At 43.4% G+C, this 22,863-nt stretch overlaps 1 protein-coding gene across 7 annotated transcripts in view; it reads right to left on the reverse strand.

Annotated features, from left to right (window-relative positions):
- znf536 (zinc finger protein 536) overlaps window positions 1–22,863 on the reverse strand; it is a 309,249-nt gene that overhangs the window by 5,068 nt on the left and 281,318 nt on the right. The window contains exon 8 of one of the 7 annotated variants that reach the window (XM_029144074.3): window positions 9,696–12,401. The exons of the other annotated variants lie outside the window; for them this stretch is intronic. Within the exon in view, the coding sequence (XP_028999907.1) occupies window positions 12,247–12,401 (155 nt within the window). The 3' untranslated portion in view covers window positions 9,696–12,246. Of the gene's footprint in view, window positions 1–9,695; window positions 12,402–22,863 lie in introns of those variants that run through there. 7 annotated transcript variants of the gene reach the window in all.

The raw sequence follows: 22,863 nt of genomic DNA on the forward strand, positions 1-22,863 counted from the left end.
ATGGCCTCGGTACAGTAGGATATATAAGCTTGATTTAGACGCAAGATTCAAATTGACTTCTGCAGAGAAACGTAGAGGTTTTGGATAAAAAAATTAAAGAGAAAGTTTTAAAGCTCAAACACGTACACACACACACACACTCGGGTTGGGCCAGAGTTGCCGTTATTCATCTCTGTCCTCCCGTCTGTGCCAATAACCACACAGACCACTTGCTGACTGAGGCCTGGCATCTCCACCGCTACAACCGTTCTGTCAGCGCAATTGTCTCATGACACACTTTGCTTTCTTTTGTTGATCGCTATCGCACTTCTCTCTGTAATGATTCACTTCAGATGTTAGAACAGTATCCGGTAGCTGTCATCGGTGGTTATCTGTGACATATATACTGTACTGTAGGTGTGCACTCTTACTCTTGGTCCAGTCGGTTTTTAGCGTGTAATCAGCGCTGTTTCAAGAATAACGACTGTAATTCTGAAGTTTGCTTGCATGTTCTCCCCATGACTCCGTGTGTGGTCCAGTGAAGGACTGGTGACAAGTTCGGATAATGAACGCATGAACAAGAACTTCTGATTAGCCTAAACTTAAGCGAATAAAGATTATGCCTGAGTTTTGTATCATTTAAAACCAAAACCTCTCATGTGCAGTTGATATTTTGCTTCAGATTTGTCACATCACATTTTGATTTTTGTCATCAGTGACATTGTATATTTTGAGCTTTACTTTAGTAAGTGTGTAGTGAAGTGTAAACCTTGTTGAAAATGGCCTCCAGCGTGTGCAAACCTGCTTTGAGGTTGTACTGCAGATTGTAAAGAACCACTCTAGTGGCAGTACTGCAGCTCACCAACTGTGAACTCTGACATAAGGCAGCGTTGTCTACCGTTACATGTATGAGCCACAGTCAGATAATGATGTAAACACGTCACAGGACAGAATCTCTGCATGTTTGCTGGAAGCGCCGCGGTCACGACCAGGATGTGGACGCAGGGGTTCCAGATGCAGCATCGATTTAAACATTTGTTGTTTTAGCACAAAAGAATTCTAGATTTCCAGCCAGCTTAAAATGTAGAGGTGATCACAGAGATGCATTGATAGAAGAATGAGGAGAGAGGAAGAAAGAAGAGAAACAGTGGTCTTGTTTTCTTTTAGTGGTGCATTATCTAAGCCTGTTAATTAACCCCCTAAGGCCCTCTCTATGGAGATCAGAGGGAAAATCGGGGATGAGGGAATGAAGAAGCATGTGTGTGTGTGTGTGTGTGTGTGTGTGTGTGTGTGTGTGAGTGTGTGTGTGTGTGTGTGTGTGTGTGTGTGTGTGTGTGTGTGTGTGTGTGTGCGCGTGTGAGGGAGGATGCACTGTATCACACCTCTGCCACAAACAGGTTAAACCAACCACTCGCACACTTTGCCTCATACACATGCACTCAGTCACACCCAGCCCACTGTAATTATCTTATACACACACACACACACACACACACACACACACACACACACACACACACACACACACACACACACACACACACACACAAACACACGCACGCACAAACTCTCTCTCTTCCTCGGGCTAGATACTGTACAAAAAGCATAAACCCTTACCGAAATTTAAATACTGCATTTACTACTCAGTATGCAAAATATGTATCTCACACACAAAATAAAACCAAACTTTAGAACTTGAGCGTTCAGTACAGAAACTTCAAGCTCCTTTTATTTGGCTTGTTATTCGAGGGGACCGAGATGCAGCCATTGCGCTGAAGCTGTAACTCGCCCAAACCGCACGTATACAGACGGGTGTGTGGAATAACGTAAAAATACTCCATGAATCTTGAAAAGCGGTGCCTGGGTCTTGAGAGAGGAGCTATCTTAAGACTGCAACAGATGGCGGCGCTGGCATCAAATGGCACGTAAGCATGGCTGCGCTTGGTCGGGTGCCAACGCCAGCTCCCGGCCTTCATGTGCTCCTCTATACGGTACGTGTGTGTCTGTGAGTGCACGGGGTTAGTGTGTGTTTGGGTAAATCTGTGTGATTATAGCCACATTTTTGTGTGTGTGTGTGTGTGTGTTTGTGACTGTATGGTTTTGCAGGTGTAGGTTGTATAAGTGGAAAAAAGAGGGAAAAAGCTGCATAAACACAGTAAGATTTAGTGTATAGTGTGAGTGCATGTGTGTGTGTGGGTCTTTTTATGACACGCACATGCAGTTGTGTGTCTCCGGAAGAAACTTCGGAGACGTGAAAGTTACTGTAGCTGTGAGTTACTGTGTGTGAAGGAGGGAGACAGAGACACAGACGTATGGAGCGTTCGCGGAAGGTGCGAGCAATTAAACGTGCTAAACCATCTGTCCAGTAACCTGCGCGGATGCTGCGGCGCCCAGATTACTCAGCAAAGTGGAGCGCGTGAGTCGCGTTCGCACAAACGCGGCCGCGGTTCACGGACGGCAACCGCTTCAGCTTCTTTCCACGGTAATTGACTTGGATGTGTATTTTACAGACGCATCTGTGTCTCTACAGTACGTAGCTAAGTTGCATTATGTTAAGTGCATTAGGATGAAACTTTGCCGGCATCATCTATATGAAAGTCACAAGGTGAAGTAAGTAAAGCAGCATCTGGATGCTGGAGACGTCATAATAATATAATGTGTTACTAAGTCCAGCTATGGTGGAGTATGTGTGACATCGCCGCTCGTGCTGGAGCTCCTGTCCCTCCTGTCTCAGGCTCATAGTGTTAGAAGAAGCTGCCTCAGATGATCTCTGTGTTTGTTTCTGTCACTTCAGCCCATTAGGTGAGGCTCAGAAAAGCGCGGGTCACGTCGACTCATGGATAAATACCGGGAAATATATAAAACTCGCTTTTTTGCAGGTTTGTTGCAATTGTTTCAGTTCTAGCATTTAAGCGAACTAAAGTCAACAAGCACCTTTTTACTGTCTCTTCTCTTTCTTTAACTTTTCCCTTGAACAAGTATGACTAAGATCATTTATCAATCTTGAGCTTAATCACATAAGTTTCATCCAATCCTGCCAGGCAGGGTGAAAGCAAGTGCTGCATTACCATAGCAACAGAGTGCAGCATCCTTGTTTCTCATGTCAGGCACTTCATAAATGTGGCCTGGGTTGTGTTTATTATTTTCTTACATATACTATTCTAATCCCAACCACTTCCAAAAACACATACATTTACATTAGTTTAGACAGCCTGGGGGGGATTAGTCTTTCTCCAGATTTCCTCTGATGAATTAAGGCACATTTCCCTCAACGAGCTGGCGTGTTAATAGAAAATTGGCCTGAAGTTTGGGGAATAACGATTTGGTCTGTTTCCTAACTTAACTAGAGAAAACCAACACACAAATAACACCAGGGGAGGCACTTAAGGAGAGGAGAGGAACCGTCGGGGGGGCGACGGGTGGGGGGGAAGGAGCTCTTTGAGCATCAAAGCCGGCTAAAATGTCTCCACCAGGGACTAGGTCCCATGTTAAACACTGAACTAGATTATTAATTGCTGCACCAGTAGGACCTGTTAATAAGAAGCCAAAATAGCACAGTCTTCCTTTCTGTCTCGTCTCGCACGTAGTTTTTCTGCTGCTCTGCTCCTTCAGGCTTGTGCTCAGATCAAGTTGGCTGGATATAAACACATTCACTGGCCTGTTTTTCTCACTGACATCCAAACTCACAGACTCTTACTGAATAGTGTTGCTCATCACTCTTTTACTTAGAACTACCTTTACCCTCAGTTTTTTTTATTTATTGTTTTTTTTTCTTTCCTTAAAAAAGTTATTTATTCTCTTAAATTTTTGTAAATTTAGATTTACTACTTTTCTGACTCACTCATTAATTCACCCCTTCTTTGTCCATTTACTCACTCACTTGTTCACACATATACAGTATTTACATTCATTTACTCACTTGATTTCCTTCCACACCTCTTTACTGAACTTTACTTTTGTGTGTGTGTATGTGTGTGTGTGTGTGTGTGTGTGTGTGTGTGTGTGTGTGTGTGTGTGTGTGTGTGTGTGTGTGCACGTGCGCTCACTGGAAGCCTAACCCAGCTTTATTTTTTTTGCTCAGAGTCCCTGCTGAACTGAAGGAGGCACAATCTCCTGCTGACCTGTCACTGTACACAGATAATGGATGTGCGTGTGTGTGCGTGTGGGTTTCTCTACAATAAAGAAAGTGGGCAGTGTGGCTTGATAGATATGCCGGCCACCTGCTTCTCACTCACATTCTGACACAAAGGGCTCTGCTGCATTAATCATCATGAACTTCCTCTGACCTCAAAACACAGCGATAACAGCTAAAAGTTCAAGAAACGGCGAGCAGGAGAGCAGCTCGCTGCCACGCAAACCAGTGGAACTACTGCTGACTGGGTATTTAGAGTCGCTCTTCATAAGGTTTCTGTACATGTGTGAAGACTGAAAGCTGCTGAATCCCACTGACTGATGAGTTCAGGTCATTCACCCTCCGTGGCCCCTTTCACACCTGGATCCCAGTGCTGGTTTGAATGTTGAAGCGACCTTGTGTTGGTAAAGACATTAAAGTGAGAAGAACAACTGTGAGAACTGAAGCTCGACACTTTACACCTCGACCCTTTCACATACTGTCACTTTACCTGTGACGACAGAAGTTACAAATTACAAATGCCAAAAGTGAAGCTGAGTAATGCAGCTAATAGGAGTAAGTCACGACCACAGCATCTACACATGCAACAAGTGAATCTCCACAGTATAATAACGTGCTTCAAAATATTTGTGCAAAATAGAAGCAATATTTCAGCCTTGCAGATCTATGAGTTCACCCTACCTGGAGAAAGCCAGCGGACCTCGGTGTGGAAGTCGCATCTGCCTCTCCCATAGCTCCTCAGCTTTTGTAGTAGTGGTACCTGTGTATTTTGTAGTGAGACACCACCTCTGAAGCCCCCTATTACTACTGTAGCTCCTCCCACATGGACGACAAGGTGTCAGCCACAGCTATAATAATAATAATAATAATAATAATAATAATAATAATAATAATAATAATAATAATAATAATAATAATAATAATAATAATAATAATAATAATAATAATAATAATAATAATAATAATAATAATAATAATAATAAGGCACGGTGGTGCGGTGGGTAGCACTGTCGCCTCACAGCAAGAAGGTTCTGGGTTCGATTCCCGGAGGCGGCCCTGGTGCCTTTCTGTGTGGAGTTTGCACGTTCTCCCTGTGTTTGCGTGGGTTCTCTCCGGGTTCTCCGGCTTCCTCCCACAGTCCAAAGACGTGCATTAGGTTGATTGGCTTCTCTCCATTGCCCGTAGGTGTGAGTGTGTGAGTGGATGGTTGTCTGTCTATGTGTTGCCCTGCGATGGACTGGCGACCTGTCCAGGGTGTACCCTGCCTCTCGCCCGTAGCCAGCTGAGATAGGCTCCAGCACCCCCGTGACCCCGCACTAGGGAGTAAGCGGCTAACAAAATGGATGGGTGGATGGATAATAATAATATAATGTGAATTTTGAGAAAAGCACTGGGACAAGCTCCTTTACTCCACAACTCACCTTCTCATCTTCACTGTCTGAACTTATCAACTCCTCTCCGGATACATTTTGCAAACTAGGAAACATTTGTGTTTTTTTTTTTCACAGGGATCAGCTTGTAAACACGATCAAGACTTGATCATAATTTGCGTTGGTGAAATATGATCCTGCATGTAGAGTAATCTAGCTCCTCTACCAGGGAGCCTAAATCCCTCACATTCGGCCACCGCTACTTTTTTAAAGCTCCTTCTGTAGAGTTGTTCTTCACCGCTTTCTTCCGAACGCTCTCTCCCTTCCTCATTTCCTCGCCTCCTTCATGCTCTTCCCTCTTTCTTGTCTTTTTCGCCTCCTCTCCAATTGTTGCTCTCCCTGCTGTCCGCTTTTAAGTGAAACCATTCAGTTCTTCCAGGAGGAGACTTTGGAGATGAGCGTTAACCGAGAGCGGAAGGAGACGGAGAAAAGTATGTGCGCATGTGTGCGCGTGAAAGAGAGAGTCCACCTCCCAAATAAGTTCCATTAATCATGGGCCCCAGTCTAATGTAACTAATATTTTACAATTAGAGAAGACAAGATGGAGCTGGGGGCCATCTATCTCCCTTACACCACATGATCATCGATTCATAAGAGGTGAGGAGAGAGAAAGAGGGACGCAGCTCACCAGCACTGCACACACATGCAAGTACACACACACACACACACACACACACACACACACACACACACACACACACACACACACACACACACACACACACACACACACACACACATGCGCGCATGCAGACACACCCACTTACAGTACATAAGCACAGATGCTTCGCAGGAAACAGAGGGATGCATGAGAATGAGGGGACAAGCTGTCACATTAACATTTGTTGGTATATTCTCAGATTTAAATGAGGGCTGCCACTTTACTGTGCACTGTTATTTCCTCTAAAACTTGTTTATGATTTGCATTATTTGGAAAAAAAATATAGGATTACGTAATTGAAGTAAAATGACCCACAGCATAAAAAAAATCTAAAAGGAAGAAGAGGAGACTCTACGAAAAGCTAGGACAAAATCTATGAAAAACTCCAAATAAGTGCAGCAATATAAATAAATACTGTTTTTTGTGATTACACCACCAGACATGTTTACTCACATATAGTATATTCCCATACATGAGAGCAGTTTGCTACACGAGGTTGTTTTAAATTGCTTAAAATATTTCTAAGCAACATCCTTAACATAAAAACAAAGCTACAGATCATATTAGTTTTTAATTACCTATGGAACGTTACAGATGTGGCCAACACACAGCTGTTTCACATCTCTGTGATCTGGAAGTGGAATGCTCCCTCTGCTGCTCCTTCATTTATTCTCAATGCAGAGGATTAAATTACTATTTGTCTGGACTTGGTATTTTTGGGGGTCAGTAAGTGAATGTTTATTTATACTTCAAATGTACATATGTACCGTATTTATTTCATATCTTCTCTCATAAAAGGAGTCCACGGATCAGTCATGAAATAAAAATAATTCAGTATATGATAGTTAACTATAAAAGACAAATAGAAAGGATGGTTGTGCAATGTGCCTTTGCATGAAACACTTTTAAGAAGCAAAATGAGCTGAAGGAGGAATAAGTAATCTTGAGTTATTTAGTTTGTGTTAAAAGTTACACTTTATCTTTCGCTAAATGCTGTTAAAATTCCAACAACATATGGACGGTTTACTTCTGCAATGCAACATACAAAACACACCTGGCGCGAGCAAAGGTTTCCCCTCACCAGCAAAACCTGGTCTGTCCTGCCATCTAGTGGTTGAACCAGAGAACTGCACCGCCGCCACGCAGCCATTCCAACATAAAGGAGGAGGGAAAATTAGAAGCAGCTGAACAAATGAGCAGAAAGACGGGTTCACGAGCAGGTCACCATCTGCCCAGCGACCAACCGAACGCTGGCACAACCGCAACCCCTGCGTCACCGTCACGAGCACATCAATCCGCAAGTACACACACACACACGCACACACACACGAGGCTATTACAGATCTGTGCCGGCGTACACGCACAAACATGTGCGTGCGCACGCAGCTGCACAACATGCCGCGGAGGAAAATGAGGGGAAATGGATACTGCAGAGAAATGAAGGAAGAGAGAGGGGAGACAGAGCAAGCGACAGGAAGTCAAATGAAGGACAACAAGTGGGGTTCATCACAGTGTAGGAAGGGCGCCTGAACAACAAACACTCGCACACGCGCGCACACACACACACGCGCGCGCGCATGCACAGAGGCCGGATGGAGCGAGAGATGAGCTAATGTGTTCTTTAATCAGACACATGTGCGTCGTGGCATGGAGACACACGCCTTCATCCATGTACAACACCGAAATGCACGCAGCACAAGCAGCGCACACACACAGTCAGTAGTGCACTGAGTGTGTGTGTGTGTGTGTGTGTGTGTGTGTGTGTGTGTGTGTGTGTGTGTGTGTGTGTGTGTGTGTGTGTGTGTGTGTGTGTGGATGTAAACCAGTCAAACAGTTACTTTTTCCGGATGTGAGTTTTATTGGAAACAGACTCAGGAGATTCGAGGCATGAGACCCCCCCCCCCCCCCCCCCACACACACACACACACACACACACTTCCCTGTCTCCACATCTGGTGCAGTGTAGCTGATCCGTTAAAAAATTAGTCAGACATTGACCTCGGCTGTGTCCCAGCAGCTCAGGGGCCTCGGGGGCTCTGACGTTAGGTTAACATGAGTATGGCTTCCATCAGCGCCGCGAAGATCTGCTTTCTGAAACCCGTGAAGTATTTCTTTTGTTTTTTTAGCAGAGCAGAGTCAGCTGGACAGTGCGAAGAGGAGAGTCTATGTCCATTTGAGTCCTCAAACTGGAAACCCTGAGCTGCTTTATTCATTTCTGTTTCAAACACCGCTTTTAAAAGCGAATTTAGTTATCTTTTAGGCCAAGATGATTGAAATAATTGTTTTTCTTCAGATCATTATCGGCATAAAAATTGTATTTTACACCATGTTTTTTCCACTTTTTAAATTGTACACCATTTTAATTGCTCTAAGGGGATGAGTATGAACTTAGGATTTATATTTTTGATGTTTGTTTTATAGTAATAATAGAAAAATACGTGATGTAGCCCAAATGATTAGATTTTTCAAATATCAAATTATAGTATTTTATGATCATTTGGTCTTAAAATGCACATGTTTTACACATTACCGCCACCTGGTGGTAAACTCGGGTGACATTAATAAAATGTTGTCATCCATTTCCTAATCTTACCCTTGATAATGGATTTGCATATATGGCGGAAAATATGTTTGCTGCAGAGAAGACGACTGTCGTCTTTTTGCTTTTTTTTGACCAATAAATGGAGAAGACATTAATGTACAAGAATAAATAAAATCAACCCTTCGTCTCAGTCTGACACAGCTGCATACGTAAGTGTTGCCTAATCTCATGTTTCTCAGGTGATTTGTGTGTAATCTCTATCCACGAATGCATTTGTACATAAAAGTAATTAATTGCACCTGGTTTTATAAAATATATAAAATATTAAGGCACATGCTGCAATATACTGTTTTTTTACCTTTTTCCATTTTATCTTCTGTTCTCTTATTGTTTTGTGTGCTTTGTTAGTTGTTAAAAGTTCAAAATCTATGACAACCTTATTTGGAGTAGATGCCATATGATCCCAAAGTATGGAAATAAAGCATTTACTAATATGATACAGTATGATTTTTTAACTGTAATGTAATTCATTAAGTTGCACGAACTCTCAAAATTGAATTTAACTAAAAAAATGAAAATGTCTAGTCGGAACAGGCACATTGCAACAAGTGAATATTTTTATTGTACTCTTAAACTTAAATTCTAGGTTTGTCATTTGTCTTTGCCTTTTTTTTCTGTAACCAGTATTACTTTTACACTGAAGTATACTTAACATGTTTACATGGATCCTCTCATCTGCATATTTCCTCATTACATGTGCATTACGAGCAGCATGGGAAGACAAAGTGGTGCAGACTGTCCTTCAGTTGTGTGTATTTAACATCGGGACCAAGTCTGTGACGCTGAAATTGACAACGAGAGAATAATGTGTAGTGGAGGTGACGATTACCAAACACTTGTGATCACACCATGACTTTGACACTGTGGAAATCAAAACCAAGAAACACGCCGTTGCTCTGTGACGATCCCCCTTTTTTTAGTTTGAATACATTTTATTTTTATTATAAGTACAGTTCAGTAGTTACAAAACGAAGCATCTGCCATGAGGATACAGCAAAACAGAAAGAGTGTTCAGCTCACAAGACAGGTTTTATACATAATACGTTGAGTGGAATGCTCATTATAGCTGGTTCAGAGAAGGAGAGAGCTCAAGCGAGACTCTCGCCGTTAATCTCTCGTCTTTACACCCTTGGAAATCAGAGACGGGGTCAGAGGTCAAAGCCATTGGTCAGTGCCTCCAGCAGGATACATCTGATTGGTTCACTCAGACCCCGTTCCAAGAATCCCCTCCCTTCTCCAACACCCTGTTACATTTCTCTACATCCATCGCTTCTCATTTTTCATACGTTTCACTCTTCTTATTTTAGTTTTGAATCCCCTATCTTCCTAGCATATTGACATTGATGATTAATCGTAAACCTACATAAATGAAATTAAAATGGGTAGAGAAGGAAAAACAAAAAGTGAGGTTGTACTCCAGCGGAATCTTCTTCAAGTTGGAATTTAAGCACTGAAAGTCAGCCAGGCTAAAGCAGTAATGGGCCTACGCCGTGGGTCAACGAGGGATTTACATACAAAAGAAATCAGGGGAACAATTTGTCAAAGCCACATAGAGTATAGAGGTCGATCCAACTTAAAAAAGGGAAGTATTATATTTGGACTATACATACCGCATTTTTAATTTTTCTCTGGGTTCACAAAATATTACGTAGAAACATTTCACAATGCCAAGGGACACACAAACACACACCTTCAGTTTAGTTAGTTAACTAGTTTTGTACTGTATAGGTTGGATTTATAATACTATCACAGTGCAAAATACTTCTGAGAACCAAAACGAGTGAAAGAAATAGGAAAGGATAAAGTCCCTCTATTCATAATGGATTTGTATATATGGGGGCAAATATGTTTGCAGCACAGGAGACGATTGTCATCTTTTTGCTCTTTTGTTTAGTTTTTTTTTTTCTTTTCGATCAATAAATGGAGAAGGCATTAATGTACAGTACATATAAAAATTCAAAATAAAATCAACCCTACGTCCTACAGTCTAGCACAGCTACATAGCTTTGTAGAAGCAAGAACAGATGACTTGTATCTAAGGCTATACACAATATGTCTTTTTCCAGTTTTTTGTTCTTTTTTTTTCTCATCTTAAAGTAAATACATCAAACCGTTTTCAGTAGTCAGTAACACTGTGCAACAATGATCGGTGGTAGTATTTTACAAACATCCGCGACACTAGAGTCCTTGAGGTTGAAATGGAAGGTGAAGAAACAGGGGCGAGGGCGATAAAGAAAGAAAGTGTTCCCCCCATTTTTTTGACTTGGATTTTTTTCTCCTCTCTTTTATTCTCTGTTAAACTCTAGAAGAATGCCTGCTGCCTGTTGAGAGTGTGGCCGCGCTTCTTTGCTTTACCTTGTCACAAATGTTTTAAAACGTCTCGCTTTTTTTTAACTACTGTATATCTCTCTATGTACATTAAGCATCTATGTGGCCTGTGTCCAATGATACAGAAAAAGAACTATAGACACACGGAGCTGTATGGCAGGCTGAAGGCCTGTGCTAGTCAGGTTATGGAAAGGGCAGTTTGAATAGTCTGTTCTCTGCTTAGTTATCATTAGCACCACCACTATTAAAATGCCAATCACAGGCATGAATTCCTACCAGCAACACCATCATTTTTTTTTCTGAAAACACACTCGTATTGTAGATTGTCGTATGGTGCCCTGTCCACTGGTATCCATAATCAGTGTGATGCACGGCCATGGGACGTCCACAGTGACTCTGCGACAGCTGATAGGAGAGCCTCAGGTGGCTGGTCTGACACGAAATGAGCTTGGTCACTGTTAACAGTCCGGCAAAACATAGTTCGTATTCTATAGTAAAATACATTCCAGGTACAATATAATGGTCCTTGGACGTGAGAAATAACTGTCTTCTTTGTTTAACCGGAGAGAAGTCTTTGAAATCGTCTCATTCGGCACTAATCTTCAGTCCTGAATTAAAAAAAAAAGGACAAACCTTTCTAGCTCAAGGAATGTTTCAGAAATTGTAGGGCCAGTTACAGGAAGTGCTAATCAGACAGGTAGTTTCATCAAAATGAAAGAAATGAAGAAAAAAAAAACATTGTATAAGAGAAAAGACAACAAGGACAAGGGGCATTCAGACCACAGGAGACAAAACAAGAAAGTTGTCGTCACTTTGTTTAGTGTCCAAGGACGCTTGCAAAAGTCATTAGGTCCGTCTCTCAAATGCGTCCCTACAGGAACCTCCCGCTCTTGCCTTCATTTAGTCCGCGCCTTCTCTTGATTCTGATGGTAGTATGTGTTTTTTTTCATCTTAAATAAAGTTTTTGTTATAGTGTATTCCTTCATTTCTCCTTCAGCCTCCTTCCCATCATTGCCTTCATCATCAAAATCATCATCATCATCATTATCAACATCATCATCATCATCAGCAACATCCTCACTCTCCTCATCCTGCCTCGTTCCAGTGAGGGCCGTTAGTCTTTGTTTACAGCGTGGGCGTCCAGGCCCTCGGGGTCGCCTAGGTTATGGTTGTTAGGGTGGTTAAGGTCGTTGTTAAGATGGTTGGGGTCGTGGGTCAGCGCGGGGTCATGGGTCAAGGGCTGGTCCTCCTCTCCCACCCACAGATGCACTACAGCCAATGAGAAAACAAGAGGCAGATTAGCACCAAGGACCCAACAAAGCGACCCCACTCTGCAGCACACAACCCCCCCCCCCCCCCCCCCACCCCCCACCCCCCCCCCCCCAGCACAGAGAGAACAGACTTCAGCTTCTGCAGTGACCTGAGGTCAGAAGCATAAACTATAACAAACTGGGTTTTTAATGTGTCACCGCTCACTGAAAGTCTTCTTCACAAATAAAATGAGTAATAAAAATTATATTCACATACAGCATAGACATGTAGACATGAGCACAGATCTTTTCCACCCATAAAATAATTTAAAAAACCCATCACTGCAGGAGATGTTCAGGCCTGAAGCTGCTCTTTACGTAAGCAGGCCTTACCTCCATTCTTTTATCCACCACACAAATCTGATTTTTGCATCAGCGGCCTCCATATTCATATCTAAAGTGATACAAGATGCTAACGCATTACGGTTACGACAACTGGAGCAGCTTCGCGCTCGTTACAAGCAACTTGGTCGACACAATATCCGTGACAGGACGTGTGACAGTGCGTGAGAAGTGAAGTGAATAATTGTATTAAAAAAAGTTTGACGACTCAGTGATACATTAAGAAAAGCATAACTGTAATTAGGTCCCACAGCAGAGGCTACTAAATAATACAACTTGCCCCCCCCCACTCCTTTTTTTTTCCTACACTTTCATTCCCTCAGCAACTTCTTCGAAAATTATTTTGCAATAAAACACCGCCGAGCACATTTGCATGTCATGTTCTTTTAAAGCGGCGTTATGAATCTGACAAAACCAAATTAAAACACGGCTTTATTTGAGCTGTGCTTTCGCGAGGATGAGAATGGATATGAAAATGAAAGGAAGTGCTGCAGTAACAGAGGGAAAATAAAGAGCTAATAACATGATAAAACATCTCTTAGATTCAACACTGAGTAATAACTCGCGGGCTGTCGGTGCACGGAGTTGAGCAGCCTCGATATCGCGGCGCAACCAACATTTGCTCCGCGTCTCATATGGGCCTCTGCTTTCTTGATGGTCCCAGTGATACTGGGAAATAAAGGATAATTACAAACAGGTTTTACATCGTTATGGTATTGGTAGAAGTTGATTAGGTGATGAAAAAAATATAAGAACAGAATAACATTAGTAATGAGCTTCTAATATTCTAAGATCATGCAGCACATCGTTAACTGTGGCTCCTTTAAAGTCTACACAATAGAATTCCTTACTACTAGAGAGATCATAACTGCGTTTTACCACAAGATGGCAAGCAAAGACAGTAAATAGCTCACGGAAGGATGCGAACACTCAGACCAGACTCCCAACGGAAATTCCGTGTCAGGATTCCGGTCTTTTAAAATTGTTCACGAACTGAATTATATGTTAAACACAAACAAACACATTTGTGCGAAACTAAAAATAATAATATTTATAATAATCAGGTGCCATCGTGAAATATCACTTATTTTCTCTTATGGACTATGACACTATTCACCATAACTGCATTATAAGAGAAATGAATCCAAATTATTAAGCACAACTAAATGCACCAACATGGACGTCCTCTTGTTTTGAAGCGTCTCCCCAAGGGCACTGCTCGATTTTGACTTCCCTGTAAAGAAACTTCCTGTAACGAGCTCCAGATTAGGTCCCATATTTGATTTTCACTGTTCATTAACTAAGCCACCTGGAATGCTATTATTTAAGCGTGGTGCTCCTTCTCCCCAAACAACTGCCACTGCGAAGGGGGAGAGATTTCCTGGCCAACTTTATAGATTTAGCATAACTTCCCCTCGCAGTTTTTAATTTCCCATTCGGGCAGGCGGCAGATGCACCTCACAGACAGGCAAACCTGTCTGGCATGCATTTATCACATGAATGCAAAGCTTACAGCGGTAGTGGTTCCTTGAAATGCCCTTCTCCAGCAGCCGACGCCACTGAAGGCCCTAATGACTGTACATGATGTTAATATGGATTGTCAGTATGGAAAAAAACACACAAAACAGTCCAACTATTACTATTACTGCTTTTAATTTAAGCCAAAGGACGTGAGTCGAGCATCAGTTAAGGTCTCAGCACCACAGAATAGGGGAGGAAGTCTGCCCTCTTGTGGCGAGATATAAGATGACAAATGGAGACGCGGCGGTTACTGGGTAGAAGAGGACCTCTGAAAGTAAAACATATGGCGTGAGAGCACACAGCTCCAGAATCCATCCACTGTTAATACATGTGTCATGCTTAACAGAATGGATAAATGGGAAAGGGGATAGAACAATGGCTTATTACTGCACGCCGAGCATGTGTCAGAGACCACCTGGGGATCCAGTGGACTGTGTGTGTGTGTGTGTGTGTGTGTGTGTGTGTGTGTGTGTGTGTGTGTGTGTGTGCGTGCGTGCTCTAATAAGTGTGAGTGTGTGGTCTCAGAGCAGCGTTAATAGCAGTCTGTGAACGCATCGCACAACAGAGTACAAGCTGGTATTTTGTACTTTACCACCTTATGATTCCTGTGGGTGGAAGTGTGACACATCTGTATGGCTCGTAGCATTAAAATGAGCAAAAACCGACAAGAAAACTTCAACCAGAGTGTGTTCCACGGTAGAATTCCATCTCAACATAATCAGATGGAGGGCTTTGTCCTGGTGACACACTGTGTACGGATCTTAGCATCGAGATGATGCCTGTAGTGAACAGTTCCAGAAAATACTTTGGTGGAAACATTTCACCACTTTTCACATTATCATAGTCAGGACAGTATTTTTAGTATAACGCTTCAGTGTAAAAGTCTTTTATTTTACAAAGCTTCACAACTTCACCCTCAGTGTAGTTAGAGATATCTGATGTCTGCAAATCCAACCTTTTCCCATTACCTTAGATTAAAGGCAGATTAGAGAAGGATTAGAGTGACAGTAAAATGTTGTTTATGAACTTTGGTAGAGGCTAAAATAAGCATGTAGTACTTACTGCTATATAACCATATAGTTTATATATGATTTTAATACAGTCAGTGCACACACACACACACACACACACACACACACACACACACACACACACACTGTATATATAACCCCTCATCATCTCTGTCCATATGGGCTCCACGCGTGTAAAGTGGGGCCCTGTGAACCCTCGTTGCCACTGAAGGTGGCTGTGGCTCCTTTGTTCCTGCTCCCAGGCTTCCGGGCCCTACACTCAGAAAAGTGTTGTTCTTGGCACAGCCCCGTCTCATTGTACAGCCCAGTATTTATAAATATGTAAATATGAGCGGCACCAGGCATAACACAGCCCGCTTGTATACACTGAGGAGGAGCGACGAGGAAGTGAGCGCACCCCCCCCCCCCCCCACCACCACCTCACCCTCAACCCCCCCTCCCACTTCTCCAAAATTGTATTTTTAGATGGTTTTAATGAATACAGGATGTTTATAGTTACCATTCCCTGTGATTCACACAAAAGACTAGAAAAATCCACATACACCCTGCCACCCCTCCTCTGCAACCTTCCCACCCTCCCTCTGCCGAATCCCTCAAAGCACTGCTAAAGAAGAAGAAGGGGTGAGGTGAGGGGAGGAGGAGGGAGGGAAAAAAGCAAATTTGTGGTGGAAACACAGCAGGATTGTTGTGCTCTCAGTCTGCGTTCGACTCAGATCCCTATTAGACAAACAGAGAACGGTGTTAAGGTGCAACAAAGAGAAACGAAAAAACTCCTTTGTGAGGGTGGAGTGGGGGGGTGGGGGGTGGTGTGGGGGCATGCGCACAAGAGAGACGAGACAAGCTGTGCACCGACGAGGTTGCTCACGGAGCGACTTCAAGGCGCAACGCAATTTGTGTGTTATTTCTGCGTTTTTAAAGTTGCAAAAAAAAAAAAAAAAAAGCCAAATCAATATGTGCAAGAAGTGGGTAAAAAAGAAAAAAAAAAAAAAAAGGTTACCCGCTTCCTGTCTGTGATTACGTGTTTTGGCGGCGCGCAGTGACTCCGTGTCAACTTGTTTTCTTTTTATAAACTCAGTTTTGTTGTGCTGCAAACTCTCAGGTCTGTGAAGCGACGGCTGTGACAGGATGGAAGGATTCGGAGGAGGGAGAGAAAGGAGCTCGGGAGCCGCGATGGAGTGAACGTCAGTGGCCTCTTTCTATCTTTTGCTCTCTGTCTCCAAAACTATTTCTGAGGCTAAAAGATTGCTGGCTTGATAATACCTCCACTGAGCAATTTAAGCCCAAACACTCTGATGCTACAATCTGTCTTCTCTGCCTGATAGCGCTTTTCTCCCCTCTCCTCTCCAAATTACTTTCTTTCATATCTAATTATATTTGCTAATGATCTTATAAGAGAATAATGGAATGTGCTTGATCTATTACCTTTTTTTTCAATACATAAATACAATGCGGGGGAAATGACTATTGGAGACAGGAGGAAATGTTTTTTTTAATGTTTTGATGAGAGGGAAAATGAAGCTGGGAGCTGCAGGGTCATTAATGGGCTATGAACACAGAGGTCATCTCTCACATTCTCTTTGACATTTCTCTCATCTGACGTGCTGAAACAATCACAACCTCATCCGCACTCTCCATTCTGCGCCCTCTCGCTCCGCGCCTTCTTGGTAATCTACCAGATATCAACCTCCAGCCTCTTTGATCCTCTAATGGAAACGCTGAACTTTGCAAGGTGCCAATTCGAGTGCCACTCGCCGGTGGTTGGCTCTTTGAATTGAGGCCAGAACTTTCAGAGTTGACTCTTTACGGGGGGAATCGGGGATCTATCACAGGACGTGTACGTAAAAGAGCTATAATTGAATTCATTAAGGTCCGGTGCGTAGAATGCCAAGGCCTGAGTCTCGGGACCGAGCCAAAACTTTAAAAAGGCACATTCTGTAAAGTAGAACAGAGCAGCATCACACAAATACATACTTCTGTTAAATACAAAGCTGCATATTGTCAATATTGTAACATATATGAACTATGCAGCCGCCTGACTACTGTCCAGTTACTGTATAATGCATTATGATTTCATCCTTTCCTGCTTTTATTTATAGGCAGCCACACACTTGAGATGCGACGATAAACGTCTCTACCAATAATACATGAGAAGAAGCACCTCCTCCTCCTCAACCGAGCTTTCTGATCTTACACATACTTTTACACTTTCAACTGAGACCCGTTCCCGTTGCCAGAACCTCCGTCCCGTCCTGTCCCTCCCTTGTTCCCTTCCTCTTAAGCCTCCTCCATTGCTCCCTCTCACCCTCTTGTTATTTATTTTTTTTCTCCCCACAGGCCTGAGGACAAGCCAAGCCATGACAGGCTCTCTAAACCCCCTACATTAATGGAAGGAAATGGCATTCGATCCCTGTTTGATCTCCTAATCATTTCTGCTGAAATGATAATTAGTGCCCTTCCAATCCTCCCACAGACGAGGAGAAAGGGTGGGTTGAAGGGGGGGGGGGTGAGTGAGTAAATACATAAATAGAAAAGAGAGGGGGGAAAAAAATCCTCCTGCTTTTTAGACCCTAAATGACATCTCTGTCACCAAGCCGGGTGTGTTCATAACCAACAAGTGCTTCCCTCCTCAAATTCCCATCCGCTCCACACAGAGCAGGGGCGATGCACACACCGACACACAGAGGGACACACAGCCCTGGCGACTGCTGTCTGTGATTCTTTTCAGCTGACATAATCCTGATTGATTCGTTCAGCAGATAAAAACTTGGTCCACTTCTGCCCTTTTACTGGGGGGGCTGGAACATAATACGGCCTTTTATTCGGCAACAATGTAGCATAATGGCGCTGGAATGCGCAGGGAGAAAAAGGCCACGTCTTAAATGCGTGTGACACACTGGGCTTTGAAAAAAGCCCCTAGTCTAATGTAAAAGAGAGGGAGAGACGGGGAAAAAAAAAATAAAGAAGAGTGGGATGAATCACTAGGCTGCCAGATTACCCATGTGCCCCGCTTCAAGATCAAATGAAGACGCTCGCATTTAACGCCTTATTTAATTCTTTGACAGTTGCGTCTGCGGTTTTGCACGTCGGTTCGTGCCAAACGTCACGCCGGAGGCGGAGGGATGCGTGAGCTCACCTCCCGTCCTCGGCTTCGGCCGCCGCGCTGCCCTCTCCGTCCGGTGGACGTTCCGTCGGTGTGCGGGTTCTAAAGCGCGGCGCTGGAACGTAACAGCGGGCTGCGGCTAATCCAGTTTGCCGTTTCCACGAGGCCTTGTGGAACGTGAAAAACCCGGCCTGTGCAGCATGCGGCTTCTAAATCTCACTTTACAGAGTGTCTTTAATGTGATTATAGGTTATTAAATGTGTTTCAACTTACACTACACCTACTTCTGAGGGTTTTTCTTTTTTTTTTTTTTGCTGTGGTGTCTCTTCGCTTTTTTTCTGTTTCGTTTTTGAAAGCTGAGTAAAGACACACAAAACTGCAGGAATGTGTTAAACTAATACTACAACTACCTGTGCTGCAAAGATGGAAGCGAGAAATATGTGGACACCCAGTTTAGACTAAGACTAGTTTAAATCTCTATAAGGTTGGAATAAAACACAGAACGGCCGGAAAAGAACACAACTCATGACCCTGTTTGATAAAGTAGTGACCTGTCGTGACCTTTCAGATTTGAAATTCAATTTCCATCATGCGGGGGGGGGTGGCTTTGCACTGACACCACCACTTAACCACAGAACAGGCGGCCTTCCTTTGAGCCCGTTGCATTAGCGGTAGGTGCTAATCTGCGAGCAGCGGCCCTCTCAGCGCGACCGCGGGGACTTATCTGCTTTCTAATTCGCGTGGCGTGAAGCCGGGTGGGAGAAGGGGACGAAGAGGGAGCCTGTTGATCACACACTGAAAAGTTCCCCTAAACTAACTGTTTGACCATGTATGAAAAAGAGGAGGACACAGAATAAGAGTATTACTGTAAAAGGAGGGAAATGTGAGGAAGGCCCAGCAGATAATGGGGAAATACTGTAAGTTATATGGGACATTAAGCTTAAATAGGGCAAGTGTGCTGCCCTGTTAAGCCTCAGAATATTCACTTATAAAGACAGCGAGAGGAGGACAGAAGCTACGTCTGGATCCTGTTAAACAAAAAGCCCCGGGACCAGAAATGCAACAACGAACCGAGCGCCGCCTCAGCTACGGTAGCACAGCAATCAATTAGAATCTCCGAGAACCTGTCGCTGCTTCCCGGCATTGGAGAGAGCCGTCTCCCGAGCTCCTGCACGGATAAATAAATGACAGCAATTTGGAACGTGAAGACGGAGAAGCCTCCGAGGGCCCGGCGGTCGGTGGGGGACGGCAGGAAGGCAGACGAGCAGGAGACACGGGCCGCGCGAACAACTGTAACATGAGCATCAATTTGGTGCATCAAGGTGCGGGCACTTGCCATATGTTGAAGCTCTATTAGGCAAGGCTGTTAAGATTTATGGAAGGAGTTCTCAATTACCTATTACCGCCAGTGTTTCCTGGAGCTCTAATCGGAGTCTAAGGTTGCACATGTACTTCGTCTTTCATTATCATCACGCAACATGAAAAACTTGATCGCAAAATGAATAATCTAACTACCGGCAGTAAGTGAGCGTGCGCCCGCTGCAGCGTCCTCCTTCAGCCACTAGGGGCGAATGGAGGTGAAAGTTTCTTATATTCTGCACAAAAGTGAGGTCAACGTGTTTTGTGCTCTCACACCTCGAATGGATGAAATCCCGGGAAACAGACCTGACAAACCGTCAGCACAGAGGCTGTTGAGTTCAGATATACATGCGGTTAGAATAAGATGTTCCCTGTGGATTAGCATCGCTAATAATCCACATATATACGCTTCTCATTTCATTTTCCCTCCTGTAAACTCTCCAAAGTCACAATTCCACATCAGACGTCAGGTTTGTTCTTGACGATTGAGGGAAAAAGTCAGAGAAGGTAAAAAATAAATAAATAAAAAAAAGGAAAAAAACACCCATTCAGAGCACCTGGCTTCTTTTAACATGGTTTCACAGGCTTTCAGGTCTCTGATGATTCAACAGTTGCCGCTACAAACATCTGCTCCCTGCTCTTAGCAGATCTCAATTAAGGCTCGCAGCCGCGCGCGCCGCACCTTATTTATGCGCGAGCTTTTGTTTCCCTTGCCTTGATTTTCTGCCTTTAAATGTGCCAAACGGGGGAAAAAGAGAGGCCGAAAGGGCCGACGACCCTCCCTGAAAGGGGACGTTTCCAGGTGGAGGCGCAGACGCACCGGGAGGAGGTCGGAGGCGCTGGCAGGAGAATTCAGAACACGGGCAGTCGTGCCAAAACTGGCATCGCTTTTAAGAAAATACGACAAAGACAAAAACAGACGTAAACAAACGCCGACAAGCAGCAGCCTAAAGCCCTCCCTCGTTTGTTGCTTTCCTGCTTTTTTTTTAAGAGGCCTCAGAAAGAAAGAGAAAACGAAGAAGAAGGAGTGAGTGTTGATACGATTATGTAAATGTAAACAGGATTTCCTGCCGACTGGAAGCCGTTTCTCTCTCTCTCTCTCTCTCTCTCTCTCTCTCTCTGACCCGTTCTCCTTGCAAATCTTCCATTTAAGACGAATTCCCCCGGGAAGGCCGCTCCGCCGTTACTTAACGGGATAATTATGATATACGAAGCCCCACTCCCCCCACAGACACACACACACACACACACACACACACACACACACACACACACACACACACACACACACACACACACACACACACACACACACACCTACTCTTCGTCCTTGTCTTTCTGAAGCTTCTCGCTCTCTGTCACTTCCTCTCTGGACGCTCTTCTCCTGTCTTTCCTGGACACTAACGCGGGTTTGTCTCCCAACCTACGTTCAGCTGACCCGTCCACGGAGGCCGATGCTGCTAACGCTGACTACTACTACTACAGTTGTTGGGGTTACACGTGTGTCTGTGCTGAAACTATTTGCGGAATAATTGAATTATTGCCAGAATATTTTTGAATAACTTGCCCAGTTCCTACAGTGACTTCTCATGTAATTTATGTAGTCCAAGAAAAAAAATCTGCCGTTGCATTATTACCTTAAAACGAAAAATCTATTTCTACAAAAAAGCAAATTAAACTAAAATAGACGGATATGGAGCAAAAATCCTTAAAATGACTGAGTTTTCTATAGCTACGGTAAAGAGTTTAGCTCAGTTGAATCAAAAGTGGCTGATGGGTGATTTATTAAAATGCCAGTTTTACTTTTTAAACAAGACAACCAATGTGTCTACGACTATTTAAAGGTCATGTCAGATCCTTACTATCATAACATGATGATACAATTCACTTACACTTCAAGGAAAGAAAGGTTCTGTCCAAGATTAGAGCTGGACTAAACTGTACTTAACTCTTAAATTAAGCTGACAACATGTTTTTTTCAGCTTATTTGTGTGTGACATTGAAGTGAATGTTTGAACATTCGCTTAATCAGTAATTTTATAATAAAAGCTTCAGATGACACCAAAAATACAGAAGAAGGAAAAAGCCGATGAGATCTACAGTATTTTACGTCTAGTAAATATGTAAAACACTCTCATGAAGTGTTTCATTTAATTTTGATTTATTTTAGTCGTTTTTCCCACTAAGTGCTAACTTTGTATACATGGTCATGTCAGTCTTTTGCGCTGTGAACGTCTTCTTCTTCTACCAAATCCTCCGTCTCACTTGGACCTCGCAATGGAAAAAATGAGCCATCACATCATATTCAACATATCCCTCCAGCATCGCACTGTGTAGCATATCTGCACGTGTGTGTGTGTGCGTGTGTGTCGCTGGGTTCTATGCATAACATACTGCGCTCACCCTTTGATCTCTCACAGCCAAGGAGACTTTGTGGAACAAAAGAAACACACACGTCTGATACGCAGAGGAACGCGCAGAAATCACTCCGCTCCAAACATTTCATAATGCGGACGTACAACTTAATTGCGATTCTGTGCGGTTGTTTGGCTCCTTATTTACTCCAACAACTTTGTTACGGAGCCACACGTCAAACTATTTACGCGCTGGTGTAAGCACTTTCGGCTACGACTCCTTTCGCCTGACAATGGCCGTAAACAGAGGAGCGGGAGATCAAAACTGTTCATCAGAGAGCGTGACAGATGACAGATATGGCAAGAGATTTTCCATGATCTCCTTGCGCACACTGGGGGGACTTCAAGGGACGGAAAAAAAAAATTAAAAAAAAGGGAAGGGGTGGGAACGCAGGATGAAAATTAAAAATGAGAAAAAGGAATCAAAGGAAGGGTTTCTTTCCACATGAGGTAGTGCAGTTCAAGAAACGGCGAATGACGAAAAACTTCCCACTTTCAGTAATGTGCCCAATTAATTATTTATTGCCAAACAGTGCGTGTGTGGTGGGACAATGCTGTGCATAATAGGCAACGGTGGAGCATTATTTTTCATAGTGCCGACCAGACACCGGTCTCAATCATTAGCTTGTGTGCGCCGCTAATTGGCTGCCCATA

This window comes from Betta splendens, chromosome 3, assembly GCF_900634795.4.
Source record: "Betta splendens chromosome 3, fBetSpl5.4, whole genome shotgun sequence".
NCBI lineage: Eukaryota > Metazoa > Chordata > Actinopteri > Anabantiformes > Osphronemidae > Betta > Betta splendens.